This window comes from Musca autumnalis, unplaced genomic scaffold (genome assembly GCF_047663935.1).
Source record: "Musca autumnalis isolate F117 unplaced genomic scaffold, ASM4766393v1 scaffold_2, whole genome shotgun sequence".
In the NCBI taxonomy this organism is placed as follows: domain Eukaryota; kingdom Metazoa; phylum Arthropoda; class Insecta; order Diptera; family Muscidae; genus Musca; species Musca autumnalis.
The window spans coordinates 15,319,523-15,343,175 of NW_027411755.1; the positions used below are offsets into that span (position 1 = coordinate 15,319,523).

General features: G+C 41.8%; 1 protein-coding gene across 2 annotated transcripts; it reads right to left on the reverse strand.

Annotated features, from left to right (window-relative positions):
- Positions 1-1,450: 1,450 nt before the first annotated feature.
- Sec71 (ADP ribosylation factor guanine nucleotide exchange factor Sec71) lies at positions 1,451-23,104 on the reverse strand. 2 transcript variants are annotated; one of them, XM_073967147.1, is made up of 5 exons: positions 23,011-23,104; positions 21,809-22,946; positions 12,775-15,194; positions 7,800-9,797; positions 1,451-2,616 (listed from the first exon to the last, which is right to left on the reverse strand). In XM_073967147.1, exons 2-5 carry the CDS (start codon positions 22,638-22,640, stop codon positions 2,479-2,481), a joined length of 5,388 nt encoding a protein of 1,795 aa, XP_073823248.1. In that variant the 5' UTR covers positions 22,641-22,946; positions 23,011-23,104; the 3' UTR covers positions 1,451-2,478. The 2 variants fall into 2 exon arrangements, with proteins under 2 accessions (XP_073823248.1, XP_073823247.1); XM_073967146.1 differs by having other exon boundaries at positions 21,809-23,097.
- Between the last annotated feature and the right edge of the window lie 549 nt (positions 23,105-23,653).

Genomic DNA, 23,653 nt, shown 5'->3' on the forward strand with positions numbered 1-23,653 from the left:
TGGGTTCATGAAGATATATCTCAAAGCTTCTGAAATGGAAATAGAGGTCAAATAACCCATTTTTATTTGTATGCATTTTAAAATACGTGTAAATCGCGTAATTATCAAAATCATTTTGTCCGCATGTGATTTTCATGTACAGCAAGACCATATCTTTTAATTTGTATACATTTTTCGAAATTTAATTTGGAGGCTAAGATGTAGCATCGGCTGCATCTAAGCACTAAAAAACCTATAAAATATCGCTAATTTGCGCAAAGTGCATACAATTTTTGTCCGCAACCGATTTCAGTGTTCACCATGAAAATGTATATCGAAATATATCTATTTCAAGGCGATCAATCAAGAACCGTGGATGTAGCATCACACACTATTTTTTCGGATAAAATGAATGTAGCTCCCTTATCAGTGAAGTTTTCAAATCTCTGTTTCCGCTAAAACGAAGATGCTGTACTAGTTTTTTCATTGCAGTGGAAACGAACCGTAGAAAACGTGACAAACTACGCGATATTTCCAAAAACAATTTTAGATGATTTTTCTACTTTGGAATTTCTTGTAACTCGCGTTTTAGTAGATGGATTTTAACGGGGAATGATTTATTGGATCAGGAACGTAAATAACCAAAATGTGCAATCAAGTACGAAGAAATCGAATGACAATTGTTAAAATTAGGCCCGAAAAATACGATTTTTAGAAAAATGTTCGCACAAAATATTCGTATTTGGATGCAGATTTCTATGAATCTGTGCAGACTACATTCACAATATTCATATCAAATAACTCAGAATCGCAAGTACTACAATCCTATATATGGTTTCTTGAAAAACTTGTTTGCGGAATGAAATAAGAAGAAAATTTCCAAAAACACTGTAAATCTGGCTTCAAAATGTCAGCATCATTTAATGGTAGAAGCAGACGAAATTTTGAAAAGTACTACACTAGTGAGATAATCCTTATTTAGTTTGCTTCTGCTTTTACTTTGACAGGAAACTCGAGAGAAGTGTGGTTTACTCACAAATCCAGAGAAAACAAAAAAAGACATGGTGGCTTCAACCCATTTTCACAAATTTTTTAACATAAATATAGCCACAGCTTCCACGCAAATTATCTTTTAAGGCCAATATTTTTTGCCACGTCCAAAAACATTTCATTTTATCCAAAAGTATTTAATTTGTATAATATACAATCACGAGTCGCGTGTTCTAAAAGGGTAAATCTTGGCTTCAGCTATGTTAAATTTTCAAAAATATTGGTGATATATATTTGTTCTATTAAATAAGTGTTAAATAATTGTTTTGTTGTTGTTGTTTTTTTCTCTTTATAATTTACAATTTTATTTACTCTGTTTCTTCATTATAATTATGTATGTAATTTATGTAGCTAATTATAAAGATTATTCTGTAGCCTTTATTTATAGAATAATAATAATTATGTATAATTTAATTGTATATTTATTTTGTTAATAGATATTTTTGCTATTGTTAAAAAAAAAAGAAAAACAAATTTGTTGTCTATTTGTTGTTTGCATCAACATGGGAGTGTCACATGCATATTGTGAAGTGCCAATACATATGTATATTTTTTTTCTTTTCTGAGATTATAAAGTCTGTCTATTAAAAAAAAAACTTTATGATTTTTAAGGTTATGTTGTATTTTTTTTATTTTACATTTCCATTTATTATTTTGATAGGTTAATTTAAATATACACATGGGCCTCTAAATGACGAATGTAAAATAATTGAATAGAAGAATGATCCCAATAAAAGACTTAAATTACAAGAAAAAAAAAACAAAGGGAATATGAAGCATGGGAAGGACTAGTGTTTTAGTACTTTTTTAAAAAAATGGATAATGACCTCAGGCACATTACGAGACTTTAAGAATATATTTGGAAAGACAGAAGAAAACAAATCCATCTAAGCAATTATGGTATATTTTACAACAAAACCAATGTTAATATAATAAATTTGAAACGTAAACCGTGGGGGATGGGGAACAAAACTTCTGTTTATTAGCTTGAAACAAAACATTAACTAAGTTTGCAAACAATTTTATAATTAAACAACAAATACATAAGCAGCTTACATAGTCCACACATTACCAATAATGTATTTTGATTCTTAATTATTGATCTATTATTTGTATATGGGTTATGTTTTGTAGGAGAGGGGGGGTTTGCAGAGTTGAGTTGAAAACTAAAATCAAAAACCCAAACTATATATTAATTTTACATTCCATTATCTGTTGATAAATATATTTTTTTCTTTTATATATAAATACATAAGTTGTTTTTGTATTTCTTTCTATTTTTTTGTAGTTTTAGAAACATTAATATTTATTTTAGAAGATTTCTTTTCTATATATTTTTTTATTTTATTTTTATTTATCGTTTTATATTTCGTCTCGTTTCGAATACTTTTTTCCGATGGACTGTTGTTGTTGTTGTAGTTTGGTGTGACGCTGTCGTAATAATAAACACTATTTTGCATTCGATATATTAAAGACAGGACCAATACGCAAAAATACACGTCTAAGGACACTTCGTAATTCGGGTTTCATACCGAAACACATCATTTCACATAACAATGTATAGTAATTGGAGACATGGGTGGCAAACTGGAAGATAAAAATAGAAGAGAAAACATGTTGAATAAAAAGAAAAATAAAGGAGGCTTCAATAGAATAGAAGACCTCCATAGGAGGCTTCTATAGAATAGAAGACCTCCATAGGAGGCTGCTTAGAATAGAAGACCTCCATAGGAGGCTTCTATAGAATAGAAGACCTCCATAGGAGGCTGCTTAGAATAGAAGACCTCCATAGGAGGCTTCTTCAGAATAGAAGACCTCCATAGGAGGCTTCTATAGAATAGAAGACCTCCATAGGAGGCTTCCATAGAATAGAAGACCTCCATAGGAGGCTTCTATAGAATAGAAGACCTCCATTGGAGGCTTCTATAGAATAGAAGACCTCCATTGGAGGCTTCTATAGAATAGAAGACCTCCGTAGAAGGCTTCTATAGAATAGAAGACCTCCATAGGAGGCTTCTATAGAATAGAAGACCTCCATAGGAGGCTTATATAGAATAGAAGACCTCCATAGGAGGCTTCTATAGAATAGAAGACCTCCATAGGAGGCTTCTATAGAATGGAAAACCTCCATAGGAGGCTTCTATAGAATAGAAAACCTCCATAGGAGGCTTCTATAGGATAGAAGACCTCCATAGGAGGCTTCTGTAGAATATAAGACCTCCATAAGAGGCTTCTATAGAATAGAAGACCTCCATAGGAGGCTTCTTCAGAATAGAAGACCTCCATAGGAGGCTTCTATAGAATAGAAGACCTCCATAGGAGGCTTCCATAGAATAGAAGACCTCCATAGGAGGCTTCTATAGAATAGAAGACCTCCATTGGAGGCTTCTATAGAATAGAAGACCTCCGTAGAAGGCTTCTATAGAATAGAAGACCTCCATAGGAGGCTTCTATAGAATAGAAGACCTCCATAGGAGGCTTATATAGAATAGAAGACCTCCATAGGAGGCTTCTATAGAATGGAAAACCTCCATAGGAGGCTTCTATAGAATAGAAAACCTCCATAGGAGGCTTCTATAGGATAGAAGACCTCCATAGGAGGCTTCTGTAGAATATAAGACCTCCATAGGGGGCTTCTATAGAATAGTAGACCTCCATAGGAGGCTTCTATAGAATAGAAGACCTCCATAGGAGGCTTCTATAGAATAGAAGACCTCCTTAGGAGGCTTCTATAGAATAGAAGACCTCCATAGGAGGCTTCTATAGAATAGAAGACCTCCATAGGATGCTTCTATAGAATAGAAGACCTCCATAGGAGGCTTCTATAGAATAGAAGACCTCCATAGGAGGCTTCTATAGAATAGAAGACCTCCATAGGAGGCTTCTATAGAATAGAAGACCTCCATAGGAGGCTTCTATAGAATAGAAGACCTCCATAGGAGGCTTCTATAGAATAGAAGACCTCCATAGGAGGCTTCTATAGAATAGAAGACCTCCATAGGAGGCTTCTATAGAATAGAAGACCTCCATAGGAGGCTTCTATAGAATAGAAGACCTCCATAGGAGGCTTCTATAGAATAGAAGACCTCCATAGGAGGCTTCTATAGAATAGAAGACCTCCATAGGAGGCTTCTATAGAATAGAAGACCTCCATAGGAGGCTTCTATAGAATAGAAGACCTCCATAGGAGGCTTCTATAGAATATAAGACCTCCATAGGAGGCTTCTATAGAATAGAAGACCTCCATAGGAGGCTTCTATAGGATAGAAGACCTCCATAGGAGGCTTCTATAGAATCTAAGACCTCCGTAGGAGGCTTCTATAGAATAGAAGACCTCCGTAGGAGGCTTCTATAGAATAAAAGACCTCCATAGGAGGCTTCTATAGAATAGAAGACCTCCATAGGAGGCTTCTATAGAATAGAAGACCTCCATAGGAGGCTTCTATAGAATAGAAGACCTCCATAGGAGGCTTCTATAGAATAGAAGACCTCCATAGGAGGCTTCTGTAGAATAGAAGACCTCAATAGGAGGCTTCTATAGAATAGAAGACCTCTATAGGAGGCTTCTATAGAATAGAAGACCTCCATAGGAGGCTTCTATAGAATAGAAGACCTCCATAGGAGGCTTCTATAGAATAGAAGACCTCCATAGGAGGCTTCTATAGAATAGAAGACCTCCATAGGAGGCTTCTATAGAATAGAAGACATCCATAGGAGGCTTCTATAGAATAGAAGACATCCATAGGAGGCTTCTATAGAATAGAAGACCTCCATAGGAGGCTCCTATAGAATAGAAGACTTCCGTATGAGGCTTCTATAGAATAGAAGACCTCCATAGGCGGCTTCTATAGAATAGAAGACCTCCATAGGAGGCTTCTATAGAATAGAAGACCTCCATAGGAGGCTTCTATAGAATAGAAGACTTCCATAGAAGGCTTCCATAGAATAGAAGACCTCCATAGGAGTCTGCTATTGAATAGAAGACCTCCATAGGAGGCTTCTATAGGATGGAAGACCTCCATAGGAGGCTTCTATAGAATAGAAGACCTCCATAGGAGGCTTCTATAGAATAGAAGACCTCCATAGGAGGCTTCTATAGAATAGAAGACCTCCATAGGAGGATTCTATAGAATAGAAGACCTCCATAGGAGGCTTCCTATTCTATAGAATAAGAGACCTCCGTAGGAGGCTTCTATAGAATAAATGACCTCCGTAGGAGGCTTCTATTGAGTAGCAGACCTCCTCAGAATGCTTCTATAGAATAGAAGACCTCCATAGGAGGCTTCTATAGAATAGAAGACCTCCGGAGGAGGCTTCTATAGAATAGAAGACCTCCGGAGGAGGCTTCTATAGGATAGAAGACCTCCGTAGGAGGCTTCTATAGGATAGAACACATCCATAGGAGGCTTCTATAGAATAGAAGACCTCCATAGGAGAATTCCATAGAATAGAAGACCTCCGGAGGAGGCTTCTATAGAATAGAAGACCTCCGGAGGAGGCATCTATAGAATAGAAGACCTCCATAGGAGGCTTCAATAGAATAAAAGACCTCCATAGGAGGCTTCAATGGAATAGAATAGCTCCATAGGAGGCTGCTAAAGAATAGAAGACCTCCTCAGAATGCTTCTATAGAATAGAAGACCTCCGTAGGAGGCTTTTATAGAATAGAAGACCTCCGGAGGAGGCATCTATAGAATAGAAGGCCTCCATAGGAGGCTTCCATAGAATAGAAGACCTCCGGAGGAGGCATCTATAGAATAGAAGACCTCCATAGGAGGCTTCTATAGAATAGAAGACCTCCGGAGGAGGCTTCTATAGAATAGAAGACCTCCGGAGGAGGCATCTATAGAATAGAAGACCTCCATAGGAGGCTTCAATAGAATAAAAGACCTCCATAGGAGGCTTCAATGGAATAGAATAGCTCCATAGGAGGCTGCTAAAGAATAGAAGACCTCCTCAGAATGCTTCTATAGAATAGAAGACCTCCGTAGGAGGCTTTTATAGAATAGAAGACCTCCGGAGGAGGCATCTATAGAATAGAAGACCTCCATAGGAGGCTTCCATAGAATAGAAGACCTCCGGAGGAGGCATCTATAGAATAGAAGACCTCCGGAGGAGGCATCTATAGAATAGAAGACCTCCATAGGCGGCTTTTATAGAATAGAAGACCTCCGTAGGAGGCTTCTATAGGATAGAACACATCCATAGGAGGCTTCTATAGAATAGAAGACCTCCATAGGAGACTTCTATAGAATAGAAGACCTCCATAGGAGGCTTCTTTAGAATAGAAGACCTCCATAGGAGGCTTCTATAGAATAGAAGACCTCCATAGGAGGCTTCTATAGAATAGAAGACCTCCATAGGAGGCTTCTATAGAATAGAAGACCTCCATAGGAGGCTTCTATAGAATAGAAGACCTCCATAGGAGGCTTCTATAGAATAGAAGACCTCCATAGGAGGCTTCTATAGAATAGAAGACCTCCATAGGAGGCTTCTATAGAATAGAAGACCTCCATAGGAGGCTTCTATAGGAGGCTTCTATAGAATAGAAGACCTCCATAGGAGGTTTCTATAGAATAGAAGACCTCCGTAGGAGGAGGCTTCTATAGAATAGAATACCTCCGTAGGAGGAGGCTTCTATAGAATAGAAGACCTCCATAGGAGGCTTCTATAGTATAGAAGACCTCCATAGGAGGCTTCTATAGTATAGAAGACCTCCATAGGAGGCTTCTATAGAATAGACGACCTCCTCAGGAGGCTTCTATAGAATAGAAGACCTCCTCAGGAGGCTTCTATAGAATAGAAGACCTCCTCAGGAGGCTTCTATAGAATAGGAGACCTCCGTAGGAGGCTTCTATAGAATAGGAGACCTCCGTAGGAGGCTTCTATAGAATAGGAGACCTCCGTAGGAGGCTTCTATAGAATAGGAGACCTCCGTAGGAGGCTTCTATAGAATAGGAGACCTCCGTAGGAGGCTTCTATAGAATAGGAGACCTCCGTAGGAGGCTTCTATAGAATAGGAGACCTCCGTAGGAGGCTTCTATAGAATAGGAGACCTCCGTAGGAGACTTCTATAGAATAGGAGACCTCCGTAGGAGGCTTCTATAGAATAGGAGACCTCCGTAGGAGGCTTCTATAGAATAGGAGACCTCCGTAGGAGGCTTCTATAGAATAGGAGACCTCCGTAGGAGGCTTCTATAGAATAGGAGACCTCCGTAGGAGGCTTCTATAGAATAGGAGACCTCCGTAGGAGGCTTCTATAGAATAGGAGACCTCCGTAGGAGGCTTCTATAGAATAGGAGACCTCCGTAGGAGGCTTCTATAGAATAGGAGACCTCCGTAGGAGGCTTCTATAGAATAGGAGACCTCCATAGGTGGCTTCTATAGAGTAGAAGACCTCCGTAGGAGGCATCTATAGAGTAGAAGACCTCCATAGGAGGCTTTTATTGAATAGAAGACCTCCTAGGAGCCTTCCATTGAATAGAAGACCTCCATAGGCGGCTTCTATAGTATAGAAGACCTCCATAGGCGGCTTCTATAGTATAGAAGACCTCCTTAGGCGGCTTCTATAGAATAGAAGACCTCCATAGGACGCTTGATCGAATAGAAGACCTTCATAGGAGGCATGCACTGTAAAGAAGTCCTCCATATGAGGTTTTTTTCAGAACTAAAAAAATAATCTTGCATGTGAAGATATAAAAAGTTACATCCAATTGTTTAAAATTATGTTTCTACTTGGAAGCTCAATGATATGCATATCTTCTACTTACCCTATCATCAGCCATTTTCAGTAATCTCGTTAGAATCAACAGCAACAACGATGTCCAGGCATCACGATGTGCCTCACTCTGCAAACTCAAATAGTATGTCAGTGCCTCCTTGCATACCTGTACCAACTCCTGCTCAATACCTGGCCAATCACTGCGACGATTTTCATCACCATACATTTTAAAGAATATACGCAGAACACATGCCAACGATGCAGTTTCCTGTTTGAGTAAATTTGGTTTAATCGAACCCTTAAATCCGGCACGCCATAATATGTTACGCTGCTCCTGATCGGCATTAAAACGTTTGGCAAAACGATGGGATTGCATTAGACAATCGGCCAGGGTTAGCAATTGACGGGTACGCAAATAGCTATACATGCCCTGTTCCTCACGTTGACAATCCAATATGGCTTGTGTGGGACAGTTGCCAGTTAAATCTGCGGCGGCCTGCGCCAATGTTTCGGCATCTTCTTTGCGTGATGTGGCGGGGAAGAATATTATATTATCTACAGTTTGTATCAGTTCCAGCTGGACCACACACTTGATGTTGAGACTTTCGAAGAGGGCTGGATTTTGCGGTAGCACAGGTGTCAGTTGGGTTGTGGCGTGATGGGAATGCTGGTCTTCATCGAAACTGCCGGTATGACTATAAACGGAATGTTGGGAATATGAACGGTTGAGACCATCAACACTGTTGCGTGATTGGGAATTTTTTCTTTGTATCGATGTGTTGGTGTTTTGCATTTGATGTTGCTGTTGTAGTTGTTGGTGCTGCATTTGTATTTGCATTTGCTGTTGTTGCTGAGGATTTGGACGCCATGTCAAAAGTTCTCCCGGTAATGTGGCATTGAATATATCCAAGATACATTGACACGTCTTATCCCAGGTGGCCTCATTGAATTTAAAACCATTCGAAATGACTAAATTCTCCAAACAATTGGTACCCGATCTGGCCAATTGTTCATTGTTTTGCTGAACACACCAATGGAGCTGGGCAAACAAATCCTCCAGCAGTAGATGTCCCAAGACATCGAAGTACTGCGTAAAAACATCAATAATGGCGTATAGAGCATGATTACAGGTTGTGGTCATCCATTCCGACTTCTCGGTGACATGTTCAGGTAACTTCATATTGTCAAATATACGGAAGATCACATTAAACAAATCCTTCCACCAATTGGGTTTGAAGCTATCACCGTGGGTTTTGACAATTTCAAAGAGCACCGTTAAACCTCGTGTCCGCACATCCAGTTTGCAACGATTTACAACGCATGACAACGAGAACAGCATGGGGAACCAACCTCGCACCCAAACACGATCTTCTTCAGCCACCGAAATATCATTTTCCATGCCAGCATGTTCGGCAAACAGTTGAGGTGATTCATGCACACACAAAGCACATGTCCTTACCAGGCGTATGGCTTCCATACTGGTATCGGGAAAGCGTGCATTGCAGGCAAATTCCGATAAACATTTGACAGCATCTTGGAAGGAATCAACCATAATGGCAAATTGTTTCTGATATAATTCGCCAATTATTTTCCCGGTTGTTTGAAAAGCCAACTCCACAATGGCCTCCTCATGATCACCAGCTGCCAAATGGAAAATTGAAAAGATATTTTTCCAACCGGACTTTATGTTGCGGGCCTGCGAATTAACCATTTGAGCTATACAGCGAACCACCATATCACGTATGGCCGGAGATTGATTCTTTTTCATAATGTGTTCGAAGGGTCGTAGGAAATCCTTTTGGAAACGGAAATTGGCAAATTCACCCTTTTCCATGAATTTCATCGAGAGTTGACGCAACGAGTCCAAGGCGAAAAATGATATTTCCTCATTCATATTACAGCCGACCGTATTGAAATGTTCACCCAAAACTTGCCAAATGCGAGACCATTGCAAACGGATACGTTCCATGTTGTAGTAGGAAATTTCCACAATTTTCTGCAGGGAAAACATGCGTGGTTGGGTATTTAGCAATTCCTCAACGGATACCTGGAAGGTAGAGAAGAAGAAGAAACACAATCTTAGAATTGGAAATCAGGGATCAATTTAAGTTTGGGAATACAACTGAGAATTTGCCCTTTATATACTTCTAAATGACCTTCTATCGGTGGAAGACCTCTCGAAAGGGACTTCTATGCATAGAAGGCCTCTCCAAAGGGTCTTATATTCACAGAAGACGTCTCCAAAGGGTCTTCCATGTATAAAATACCTCTGCAAAGATTCTTCTAAGTACAGAAGACTTCTGCAAAGGGTCTTCTATCTATAGGAGACCTCTGCAAAGGGTCTTCTATGTATAGAAGACCTCTGCAAAGGGTCTTCTATGTATAGAAGACCTCTGCAAAGGGTCTTCTATGTATAGAAGACCTCTGCAAAGAGTCTTCTATGTATAGAAGACCTCTGCAAAGGGTCTTCTATGTACAGAAGACCTCTGCAAAGGGTCTTCTATGTATAGAAGACCTCTGCAAAGGGTCTTCTATGTATAGAAGACCTCTGCAAAGGTATGTCTATGTATAGAAGACCTCTGCAAAGGGTCTTCTATGTATAGAAGACCTCTGCAAAGGGTCTTCTATGTATAGAAGACCTCTGCAAAGGGTCTTCTATGTATAGAAGACCTCTGCAAAGGGTCTTCTATGTATAGAAGACCTCTGCAAAGGGTCTTCTATGTATAGAAGACCTCTGCAAAGGGTCTTCTATGTATAGAAGACCTCTGCAAAGGGTCTTCTATCTGTAGAAGAACTCTCCAAATGGTCTTCCATGTATAGAAGACTTCCCAAAGGGTCGTCTATGTACAGAAGTCCGCTCACAAGGGTCTTCTATCTATACAAGACTTCTCCAATGGGGTTCTATCTATAGAAAACTTCTCCAATGAGTCTTCTATCTATAGAAGACTACTCCAATTGGTCTTCTATCTGTAGAAGAACTCTCCAAAGGGTCTTCCATGTATAGAAGACCTCTCCAAAGTGTATTCTACGTATCCTATCTATAGAAGACCTCTGCAAAGGGGTTTATATCTATAGACCCTTCTCCAAAGGGTCTTCTATCTATAGAAGACTTCTCCAAAGAGTATTCTATATACAGAAGACCTCTCCAAAGGGTCTTCTATCTATTAGGACCTCTCCAAAGGGTCTTCTGTCTATAGAAGGCTTCTCCAAAGGGTCGTCTATCTATACAAGACCTCTCCAAAGGGTCTTCTATCTATAAAAGACATCTCCAAATGGCCTTCTATCTATAGAAGACCGTTCCAAAGGGTCTTCTACCCATTGAAGACTTCTCCAATGGGTTATCTATCTGTAGAAGACCTCCCCAAAGGGTATACTGTGAATAGAAGTCCTCTAAAAACGAAGAGGTCTTCCATAGAAAGAAGACCCTTTGGAGAGGTCTTCTATAGACAGAAGGCCATTTGGAGAGGTCTTCTATAGATAAAAAAACCCCTTGAAGAGGTCTTCAATGGATAGAAGACCCTTTGGAGAGGTCTTCTATACATAGAAGGCCCTTTGGAGAGGTCTTCTATAGATAGAAGACCCTTTGCAGAAGTCTTCTATAGACAGAAGACCCTTTGGAGAGGTCTTATGTATATGGAAGACCCTTTGGAGAGGTCTACTATATATAGAAGACCCTTTGGAGAGGTCTTCTATACATAGAAGACCCTTTGGAGAGGTCTTCTATACATAGAAGACCCTTTGAAGAGGTCTTCTATAGATAGAAAACCCTTTTAGAGGTCTTCTATACATAGAAGACCCTTTGGAGAGGTCTTCTGTATATAGAATACTCTTTGGAGAAGTCTTCTATAAATAGAAGACCCTTTGGAGCGGTCTTCTATACATAGAAGGCCCTTTGGAGAGGTCTTCTATACATAGAAGACCCTTTGGAGAGGTCTTCTATACATAGAAGACCCTTTGGAGAAGTCTTCTATACGTAGAAGATCCTTTTAGAGGTCTTCTATACATAGAAGACCCTTTGGAGAGGTCTTATATAGGAAGAAAACCCTTTGGAGAGGTCTTCTGTATATAGAATACTCTTTGGAGAATTCTTCTATAGATAGAAGACCCTTTGGAGAAGGGTCTATAGATAGAAACCCTTTGCAGAGGTCTTCTATAGACAGAAGACCCTTTGGAGAGGTATTCTATATATAGAAGACCCTTTGGAGAGGTCTTCTATAGACAGAAGACCCTTTGGAGAGGTCTTCTATAGACAGAAGACCCTTTGGAGAGGTCTTCTATAGATAGAAGACCCTTTGGAGAGGTCTTCTGTATATAGAATACTCTTTGGAGAAGTCTTCTATAAATAGAAGACCCTTTGGAGAAGGGTCAATAGATAGAAACCCCTTTGCAAAGGTCTTCTATACACGGAAGACCCTTTGAAGAGGTCTTCTATGTATAAAAGACCCTTTGGAGAGATATTCTATAGATAGAAAATCCTTTGGAAGGGTCTTCTATAGATAGAAACCCCTTTGGAAAGGTCTTCTATAGATAGGATACGTAGAAGACCCTTTGGAGAGGTCTTCTATGCATAGAAGTCCCTTTGGAAAGGTCTTCTGTACATAGAAGATCCTTTGGGGAGGTCTTCTTCTTTGGAGAAATCTATAGAAAGCTTCTCCAAAGGGTCTTATATCTATGTAAAGAACACGTCTCCATAGGTTTTTCTATCTATTGAAAACTTCCCTAAAGGGTATCCCATGAATAGTTGTTGTTGTTGTAGCAGCTAGAAACCTACGTATAAGCATAGGTTTTTTGCTGGGTTGGCAGCCGCTGGCCGAAACACAATGGTTTCGGGTCAATCCGGTACGAAAGAACCCGCTGCCGTGGGATTGAACCCGCTGCCCATGAATAGTAGACGCCTTTAATGGGTCTCCTATGTACAGAATACCTCTAAAGGGCCTTCTACATAAAAATATCTGTAAAGGGTCTTCCTATAACTTATTTAAGCAAACGTATACCTAGATGAACGAATTATTGAATCAACATACCTGACATAGAGCCTTGACGAAATCCACAATAGCATCACCATCCAAACGTATCGAGCCGGTAAATATACGATCAACGGCCACAACCACACTTTGACTACTTGTCTGGCCAATGTGCTCCTTGACACTAGGATTGAGGGTATCCTTAAGCGTTGTTTGGGCTCCGGACAGGAATTTCGGTCGCACCCCAGTACCAATTAACTGAGCCAATTCCAGCTGGCTTATACATTTTACAATATCCAACCAACTGGAACCCAAATAGTTACCATCCGTATGAGCTACCATAATTAGGGTCTTAATGGTATCAATATTTTTGGCTTTCATTTCATTGATGGGGGAATTGGCCGTCAACAGAGTAAACCGGGCCAATGCCTGGACATAGGCATCACGTTCCAATGACATATGGAAGATACAAGCAATACGTATGGCACAGCGTATACCATCCAAGCACAGGCAAGCAATTTCAGGATCATCACAATCTTGCAGACCCACGGAGAATGCTGCCAAAAATGGTGTCCATGCCATTTTAAACATTGGCCTCACATGTTCCAAATGTTTGGCCGAGGTAAATGGTGATTTAACATGAGATACTGATTCCATGAGATTTTTGGCCGCTGTGGAGATTGCCTCCATTTCCATGTTCCACAGCAGTTTACGTCTCTTTTCGTTGGCAATAATTTGCTTGCCCGGCTTATTTACCACGGTGTTTTTCATTTTAATTTCGTGGCCAGCAATTTCATCATAAATCGAAGATAGGTATTCGACCGGCAAATCATCCCGACTATCGCTGATGCCTTGATTCAATTTGATATACTGTTCCTTGGTCATTTTGTTCTTAACTTGAGGCGAGTGCAAATCTGTGGTCAACATAATGATGGAGAAGGCCAAAACGTAAACAGTGTCTGCCGATTGGAACAGTGGGTTGTTGGGATTACATTCACAATAACGACTGGCAAATTTCTCCATAAGCCGATCAATTTTTTGGGCCTCTCCCGGTAGACGGAATTCCTCCAACAGCATGCGCAATGCTGCCACCACCTCCAGGGAGGTAAAATCAAAAGCGTCAATATATTCACACATCACCTCCTTTGAGTGGTCATCATTTTCTCCAATATAATTGCCCAGGGCTGTCTTATCCAAACGATCATCCTCATGCAGCCATTTGGCTATGTCCTTTGGTGAGGCACCCACCAATTGTTTCTCTTGTAGAAATTTTATGCCCTTTTTGGGATTGCGATTGAATAGCTCAATACCCTGTTCCATAACTTCTTTGCGCATTTTCCTCTCTTCCAAGGCTTCGGGTAGATCGAGAACTTCACTATTTTTAACACTGCCATAGGAATTTAAGCTATGGCTAGAGCCACCATGAATCGACCGTATGCCCAAGGTATTTGTATGGGATACTGAATCAGCATTATCCGTTGGCGATTGTAAATCCACAGAATGTCCAGATCTGTTGTGGGCCGTTGCAGTACCCTCATGGGCATTCAAGGAAGGCATATTGGGATTAACATACAAATCTTGACTCCATTCCACCATACACTTCAATATTGACACAAGACATTCCAGCCCCCGTATGCGCATTGATTTCTCCTCCATAGGATTAGCACCCAATTCCAAGGCCTGGCGACCTTGGGCAATTTTCGACAAATCATTGACAAGACGTTCAAACAAATTGGCCGCCTGGAAATCACAATCATAATTCACATAGATATCGACCACAGATTGAGCATCGGCACATATCCTTGTCAGCGCCTGTATAACCATCCATTTGTGTTCAAATGAACTGGAGGTGGCTTCCAATATATTCAAAAATATCTCCTTAAAGAAGACTTCGATTTGCTTCTTCAAATGTATTTTGAAGTTGGAAAGTAGAGCCACAAAAATGGACAACGATAGCTCAAAGACTTCGGGCACCAAGCTTACACCGTTTTTGGACAAGGCCACACAGAGGTATTGTTTAATGGCCATAATAAACATTTCATTGGAACGAAACACGGGACCAGCATTTTGTAAAATTGACAGCAACAAGCGGAGCGATAAAACCTTTGATCTTAATTCATGAGACTTGGGATCAGGATGTCCTTCAGGTAAGGGTTTCATGGAGAGCTTGCACAACGCCCTGAAAACCAAAAAGGCGTCCTTTTGTAGGACATGTGTAAACTTGGCCGTTACCACTGCATCATTTTCACTATGCACCTCGTGGCTTTCCTCAGAATTGTTGAGCTGATGATTGTTGTTGCTATGATCGGACATTGTGTGATTGTTAGTACCTTCAGAACCCGTGATGGATATATTGTTGGTACTGGTGTTATTGGTATTTCCACTGATGTTGTTGTTGTTCGCAGCGGTTTGATCTTCTTCAGCTGCTGATGCTGTATCTTCGAGTGCGCCAGTTTCTTTTAAAACTTCTGTTATGGCAGCTGAAAGGAAAATGGGAAAGGAAAATACATGTTAAAATGGCCAATGAGAGTGGAAATAATAATTTAGATAAACCTAACCTCAACTTTTTAAAATAATCTAAACTTAGGACATTTGGAAAAGGAATTTCTCCGAAAAATATGTATATTTCCGGATGCTTCTAAGGACCTATCCAAAGGAAAGGGTGCTTTTAATGAACCATTCCAAAGGAAAGAGTGTTTCTTAAGAACCTTTCCAAGGGAAAGGGTGCTTCCTAAGATCCCATTCCAATCGAAAGGGTGTTTCCAAAGTCTAATTCCAAGCGAAAGGGTTTTTACAAAATCTCCTTTCAAGGGAAAGGGTGCTTCCAAACTCTCCTTCCAAGGAAAGGGTGCTTCCTAACAACCTTTCCAAGGGAAAGGGTGCTTCCTAACAACCTTTCCAAGGGAAAGGGTGCTTCCTAACAACCTTTCCAAGGGAAAGGGTGCTTCCTAACAACCTTTCCAAGGGAAAGGGTGCTTCCTAACAACCTTTCCAAGGGAAAGGGTGCTTCCTAACAATCTTTCCAAGGGAAAGGGTGCTTCCTAACAACCTTTCCAAGGGAAAGGGTGCTTCCTAACAACCTTTCCAAGGGAAAGGTTGCTTCCTAACAACCTTTCCAAGGGAAAGGGTGCTTCCTAACAACCTTTCCAAGGGAAAGGGTGCTTCCTAACAACCTTTCCAAGGGAAAGGGTGCTTCCTAACAACCTTTCCAAGGGAAAGGGTGCTTCCTAACAACCTTTCCAAGGGAAAGGGTGCTTCCTAACAACCTTTCCAAGGGAAAGGGTGCTTCCTAACAACCTTTCCAAGGGAAAGGGTGCTTCCTAACAACCTTTCCAAGGGAAAGGGTGCTTCCTAACAACCTTTCCAAGGGAAAGGGTGCTTCCTAACAACCTTTCCAAGGGAAAGGGTGCTTCCTAACAACCTTTCCAAGGGAAAGGGTGCTTCCTAACAACCTTTCCAAGGGAAAGGGTGCTTCCTAACAACCTTTCCAAGGGAAAGGGTGCTTCCTAACAACCTTTCCAAGGGAAAGGGTGCTTCCTAACAACCTTTCCAAGGGAAAGGGTGCTTCCTAACAACCTTTCCAAGGGAAAGGGTGCTTCCTAACAACCTTTTCAAGGGAAAGGGTGCTTCCTAACAACCTTTCCAAGGGAAAGGGTGCTTCCTAACAACCTTTCCAAGGGAAAGGGTGCTTCCTAACAACCTTTCCAAGGGAAAGGGTGCTTCCTAACAACCTTTCCAAGGGAAAGGGTGCTTCCTAACAACCTTTCCAAGGGAAAGGGTGCTTCCTAACAACCTTTCCAAGGGAAAGGGTGCTTCCTAACAACCTTTCCAAGGGAAAGGGTGCTTCCTAACAACCTTTCCAAGGGAAAGGGTGCTTCCTAACAACCTTTCCAAGGGAAAGGGTGCTTCCTAACAACCTTTCCAAGGGAAAGGGTGCTTCCTAACAACCTTTCCAAGGGAAAGGGTGCTTCCTAACAACCTTTCCAAGGGAAAGGGTGCTTCCTAACAACCTTTCCAAGGGAAAGGGTGCTTCCTAACAACCTTTCCAAGGGAAAGGGTGCTTCCTAACAACCTTTCCAAGGGAAAGGGTGCTTCCTAACAACCTTTCCAAGGGAAAGGGTGCTTCCTAACAACCTTTCCAAGGGAAAGGGTGCTTCCTAACAACCTTTCCAAGGGAAAGGGTGCTTCCTAACAACCTTTCCAAGGGAAAGGGTGCTTCCTAACAACCTTTCCAAGGGAAAGGGTGCTTCCTAACAACCTTTCCAAGGGAAAGGGTGCTTCCTAACAACCTTTCCAAGGGAAAGGGTGCTTCCTAACAACCTTTCCAAGGGAAAGGGTGCTTCCTAACAACCTTTCCAAGGGAAAGGGTGCTTCCTAACAACCTTTCCAAGGGAAAGGGTGCTTCCTAACAACCTTTCCAAGGGAAAGGGTGCTTCCTAACAACCTTTCCAAGGGAAAGGGTGCTTCCTAACAACCTTTCCAAGGGAAAGGGTGCTTCCTAACAACCTTTCCAAGGGAAAGGGTGCTTCCTAACAACCTTTCCAAGGGAAAGGGTGCTTCCTAACAACCTTTCCAAGGGAAAGGGTGCTTCCTAACAACCTTTCCAAGGGAAAGGGTGCTTCCTAACAACCTTTCCAAGGGAAAGGGTGCTTCCTAACAACCTTTCCAAGGGAAAGGGTGCTTCCTAACAACCTTTCCAAGGGAAAGGGTGCTTCCTAACAACCTTTCCAAGGGAAAGGGTGCTTCCTAACAACCTTTCCAAGGGAAAGGGTGCTTCCTAACAACCTTTCCAAGGGAAAGGGTGCTTCCTAACAACCTTTCCAAGGGAAAGGGTGCTTCCTAACAACCTTTCCAAGGGAAAGGGTGCTTCCTAACAACCTTTCCAAGGGAAAGGGTGCTTCCTAACAACCTTTCCAAGGGAAAGGGTGCTTCCTAACAACCTTTCCAAGGGAAAGGGTGCTTCCTAACAACATTTCCAAGGGAAAGGGTGCTTCCTAACAACCTTTCCAAGGGAAAGGGTGCTTCCTAACAACCTTTCCAAGGGAAAGGGTGCTTCCTAACAACCTTTCCAAGGGAAAGGGTGCTTCCTAACAACCTTTCAAAGGGAAAGGGTGCTTCCTAACAACCTTTCCAAGGGAAAGGGTGCTTCCTAACAACCTTTCCAAGGGAAAGGGTGCTTCCTAACAACCTTTCCAAGGGAAAGGGTGCTTCCTAACAACCTTTCCAAGGGAAAGGGTGCTTCCTAACAACCTTTCCAAGGGAAAGGGTGCTTCCTAACAACCTTTCCAAGGGAAAGGGTGCTTCCTAACAACCTTTCCAAGGGAAAGGGTGCTTCCTAACAACCTTTCCAAGGGAAAGGGTGCTTCCTAACAACCTTTCCAAGGGAAAGGGTGCTTCCTAACAACCTTTCCAAGGGAAAGGGTGCTTCCTAACAACCTTTCCAAGGGAAAGGGTGCTTCCTAACAACCTTTCCAAGGGAAAGGGTGCTTCCTAACAACCTTTCCAAGGGAAAGGGTGCTTCCTAACAACCTTTCCAAGGGAAAGGGTGCTTCCTAACAACCTTTCCAAGGGAAAGGGTGCTTCCTAACAACCTTTCCAAGGGAAAGGGTGCTTCCTAACAACCTTTCCAAGGGAAAGGGTGCTTCCTAACAACCTTTCCAAGGGAAAGGGTGCTTCCTAACAACCTTTCCAAGGGAAAGGGTGCTTCCTAACAACCTTTCCAAGGGAAAGGGTGCTTCCTAACAACCTTTCCAAGGGAAAGGGTGCTTCCTAACAACCTTTCCAAGGGAAAGGGTGCTTCCTAACAACCTTTCCAAGGGAAAGGGTGCTTCCTAACAACCTTTCCAAGGGAAAGGGTGCTTCCTAACAACCTTTCCAAGGGAAAGGGTGCTTCCTAACAACCTTTCCAAGGGAAAGGGTGCTTCCTAACAACCTTTCCAAGGGAAAGGGTGCTTCCTAACAACCTTTCCAAGGGAAAGGGTGCTTCCTAACAACCTTTCCAAGGGAAAGGGTGCTTCCTAACAACCTTTCCAAGGGAAAGGGTGCTTCCTAACAACCTTTCCAAGGGAAAGGGTGCTTCCTAACAACCTTTCCAAGGGAAAGGGTGCTTCCTAACAACCTTTCCAAGGGAAAGGGTGCTTCCTAACAACCTTTCCAAGGGAAAGGGTGCTTCCTAACAACCTTTCCAAGGGAAAGGGTGCTTCCTAACAACCTTTCCAAGGGAAAGGGTGCTTCCTAACAACCTTTCCAAGGGAAAGGGTGCTTCCTAACAACCTTTCCAAGGGAAAGGGTGCTTCCTAACAACCTTTCCAAGGGAAAGGGTGCTTCCTAACAACCTTTCCAATGGAAAGGGTGCTTCCTAACAACCTTTCCAATCGAAAGGGTGCTTCCGAACAACCTTTCCAATCGAAAGGGTGCTTCCTAACAACCTTTCCAATCGAAAGGGTGCTTCCGAACAACCTTTCCAATCGAAAGGGTGCTTCCTAACAACCTTTCCAATCGAAAGGGTGCTTCCTAACAACCTTCCAATCGAAAGGGTGCTTCCTAACAACCTTTCCAATCGAAAGGGTGCTTCCTAACAACCTTTCCAATCGAAAGGGTGCTTCCTAACAACCTTTCCAAGGGAAAGGGTGCTTCCTAACAACCTTTCCAAGGGAAAGGGTGCTTCCTAACAACCTTTCCAAGGGAAAGGGTGCTTCCTAACAACCTTTCCAAGGGAAAGGGTGCTTCCTAACAACCTTTCCAAGGGAAAGGGTGCTTCCTAACAACCTTTCCAAGGGAAAGGGTGCTTCCTAACAACCTTTCCAAGGGAAAGGGTGCTTCCTAACAACCTTTCCAAGGGAAAGGGTGCTTCCTAACAACCTTTCCAAGGGAAAGGGTGCTTCCTAACAACCTTTCCAAGGGAAAGGGTGCTTCCTAACAACCTTTCCAAGGGAAAGGGTGCTTCCTAACAACCTTTCCAATCGAAAGGGTGCTTCCTAACAACCTTTCCAAGGGAAACGGTGCTTCCTAACAACCTTTCCAATCGAAAGGGTGCTTCCTAACAACCTTTCCAAGGGAAAGGGTGCTTCCTAACAACCTTTCCAATCGAAAGGGTGCTTCCTAACAACCTTTCCAAGGGAAACGGTGCTTCCTAACAACCTTTCCAAGGGAAAGGGTGCTTCCTAACAACCTTTCCAAGGGAAAGGGTGCTTCCTAACAACCTTTCCAAGGGAAAGGGTGCTTCCTAACAACCTTTCCAAGGGAAAGGGTGCTTCCTAACAACCTTTCCAAGGGAAACGGTGCTTCCTAACAACCTTCCCAAGGGAAACGGTGCTTCCTAACAACCTTTCCAAGGGAAACGGTGCTTCCTAACAACCTTTCCTAGGGAAACGGTGCTTCCTAACAACCTTTCCAAGGGAAAGGGTGCTTCCTAACAACCTTTTCAAGGGAAAGGGTGCTTCCTAACAACCTTTCCAAGGGAAAGGGTGCTTCCTAACAACCTTTCCAAGGGAAAGGGTGCTTCCTAACAACCTTTCCAAGGGAAAGGGTGCTTCCTAACAACCTTTCCAAGGGAAAGGGTGCTTCCTAACAACCTTTCCAAGGGAAAGTGTGCTTCCTAACAACCTTTCCAAGGGAAAGGGTGCTTCCTAACAACCTTTCCAAGGGAAAGGGTGCTTCCTAACAACCTTTCCAAGGGAAAGGGTGCTTCCTAACAACCTTTCCAAGGGAAAGGGTGCTTCCTAACAACCTTTCCAAGGGAAAGGGTGCTTCCTAACAACCTTTCCAAGGGAAAGGGTGCTTCCTAACAACCTTTCCAAGGGAAAGGGTGCTTCCTAACAACCTTTCCAAGGGAAAGGGTGCTTCCTAACAACCTTTCCAAGGGAAAGGGTGCTTCCTAACAACCTTTCCAAGGGAAAGGGTGCTTCCTAACAACCTTTCCAAGGGAAAGGGTGCTTCCTAACAACCTTTCCAAGGGAAAGGGTGCTTCCTAACAACCTTTCCAAGGGAAAGGGTGCTTCCTAACAACCTTTCCAAGGGAAAGGGTGCTTCCTAACAACCTTTCCAAGGGAAAGGGTGCTTCCTAACAACCTTTCCAAGGGAAAGGGTGCTTCCTAACAACCTTTCCAAGGGAAAGGGTGCTTCCTAACAACCTTTCCAAGGGAAAGGGTGCTTCCTAACAACCTTTCCAAGGGAAAGAGTGCTTCCTAGCAACCTTTCCAAGGGAAAGGGTGCTTCCTAGCAACCTTTCCAAGGGAAAGAGTGCTTCCTAACAACCTTTCCAAGGGAAAGAGTGCTTCCTAACAACCTTTCCAAGGGAAAGGGTGCTACCTAACAACCTTTCCAAGGGAAAGGGTGCTACCTAACAACCTTTCCAAGGGAAAGGGTGCTACCTAACAACCTTTCCAAGGGAAAGGGTGCTTCCTAACAACCTTTCCAAGGGAAAGGATGCTACCTATCAACCTTTCCAAGGGAAAGGGTGCTTCCTAACAACCTTTCCAAGGGAAAGGATGCTTCTTAACAACCTTTCCAAGGGAAAGGATGCTTCCTAACAACCTTTCCAAGGGAAAGGATGCTTCCTAACAACCTTTCCAAGGGAAAGCGTGCTTCCTAACAACCTTTCCAAGGGAAAGGGTGCTTCCTAATAACCTTTCCAAGGGAAAGGGTGCTTCCAAAGACCCCTTCCAAGAGAAAAGTTGGCTCTTAAGACTCTTTCCAAGAGAAAAATTGGCTCTTAAGACTCTTTCCAAGAGACAAATTGGCTCTTAAGACCCTTTTCAAGAGAAAAGTTTGTTTTTTACGACCTCTGTTTCAACATGCTTTTGGAGAAATCCTATATTCTACCAGCATTGTTACAAACCAAATCATTTTTAAAGTCTTCGGTAATATTAGTTATTAAAAACTTGTGTAACTTTCATTGTATTAGTGTACATATGATAAGAAAACAATGTTCAAATATCAATCATGAAGTACGTTAAAGCACATGTACTCGTACATACATAAGTTATAAACTATAAGCTAACGAAAGAAGGCCAAGTGCTGACTAATTTAGCTCAATTCGTATTGAAGTACCTTAAATTATTTGGGAATACTTGTAATTCATTTTCCAACTTACCATTCAATATTTCATCCACAACTGCAGCTGCCACGGATTCCGGTGTCTCTTCAACATCGTTGCCACCACCACCGCCAACACTACTCTTCACACTACAACTGGCCTCCGACGCCTGCGATGTATTTGCATCATGATGCCCGTTATTGGCTTGTGCTGCTGCCATGGCAGCCTGAGCCGCCACTTCATACACTTGATTTTCCATACGGGAAAATATCACATCCAACATTTGGGTCAGTGTGGCACATGCTGTTGTTTGATTAACCAAATTTTTGCTGGACAAATAAATGTCATAGCATGTACGAACAGCCTGCAACACGGTACCTTCATGTATTTCAACATGCTGCGAAGTGACCACCGTCAATAGGGCTTTGATTATCTGCAGCTGAACACATTCATCGGTTTGGGGTCCATTAAAACAGCCACATATGGTATTGACAATACGATCAATAAGTAAGTGACCCGGATTCGATGAATCTTGTATGGTACCCGTAAGATGGCCATATGCTATTAACTTCTCCAGACAATCCAGTGCCGTTACCACAATACGTGGTGAACGACTCTTACAGGCCAATTCAAATGGCAGAAAGTATGTCTCCGCATTAATAATGCTGGCTGCATCATTCTTGGGTAGGGGTAGCGCAGCACAGGGGAGCTCATTACCCTCTGCTATTTGACCAGCACTGATTAGCTCGGCCTTAATTTGCTCCAAAGCTGTGTCGCATGATTTCTTTAACTGTGAATTTTGGGAACGTTTGATATCCTTGTCGGCAAGGATTTTCTCTAAAGCACGCACTATAAACATTTCTTTTGTTTTTGTAGAGAAACTTTGCATTATGCATCAAGGTCTTTACATGTGTATGAAATTTAATTCAATGTGATGAAAAAAAGTGGTGCTGCTGTTGGATTGATGTGGTGGCTGGTGTTTTGGGGCCTCACCATACACACATACACAACAGCAATTTCCACAATCGACGGACGACAATTGTAAACCACAACACTTTTCTTCCTCCTTCGTTCGTTTTTGTTGTGTCGTTTTCCTCTGCACTCTGCTCCAAATCTACTCAATTATCTCCATTTTCGTGATTTGTATTTATTGTAAATGTTGTTAAAAATATATTGATTAATTTGACTTTTTTGCCTTTAATTAAGATGGAAAAAATCAGCAATAGTTGAGAAGAAAAAAATTATCTATTGACACATACGAGAGCAGCGAGAAAAAACGTCATCATTAAATGTCAAATTTCTCTAGTGGTGGAACTTTATGCAACGATAACAGGAAAACACCTGTCAACAGAATAATGGGTGGGTTTTATTTTTTGTGGACAGCAAATGGTTTGTTCCAGTACTACACATTTCTACACATTTTTACTCCGATAACCGATTTTTCCTTTATGTTATCGAAAAAAATAGTAAAAATGTGTAGAAATGTGCAGTACTGGAACAGACCAAAAACTGTGCTGAATAATGGTCTGTTCCAGCACTGCACATTTCTACACATTTTTACTATTTTTTTCGATAACATAAAGGAAAAATCGGTTATCGGAGTAAAAATGTGTAGAAATGTGTAGTACTGGAACAAACCATAAATTGTAGCTCTGCTCCTTTACCTGCAAGAATCTTCAAGTTTTGCCACTTTTTACTCGAAAAGCGTTCCTTTACTTCAGACACCGTACAATTCATATGGGAGTAGTTTACAATTTTTACTACTTTTGCCGGTTTTACTATTTTCAAAAGTAAAGGAACAGACCAGGTATGTTCCAGAACTCCAAGAATCTACACATTTTCACTATTTTTTCGATAACATAAAGGAAAATTTGTTATCGTAGTAAAAATGTGTATAATTTT

What these genes read in the sequence shown, in the direction of transcription:
- Sec71 (XM_073967147.1), bottom strand. Translation starts at nt 22,640, where the DNA reads ATGCAAAGTTTCTCTACAAAAACAAAAGAAATGTTTATAGTGCGTGCT. An exon ending in TGTGGATGAAATATTGAATG is followed by an intron (nt 15,195 to 21,808) that starts GTAAGTTGGAAA and finishes TTTTCCTTTCAG; the next exon opens with CTGCCATAACAGAAGTTTTA. An exon ending in TCGTCAAGGCTCTATGTCAG is followed by an intron (nt 9,798 to 12,774) that starts GTATGTTGATTC and finishes TCTACCTTCCAG; the next exon opens with GTATCCGTTGAGGAATTGCT.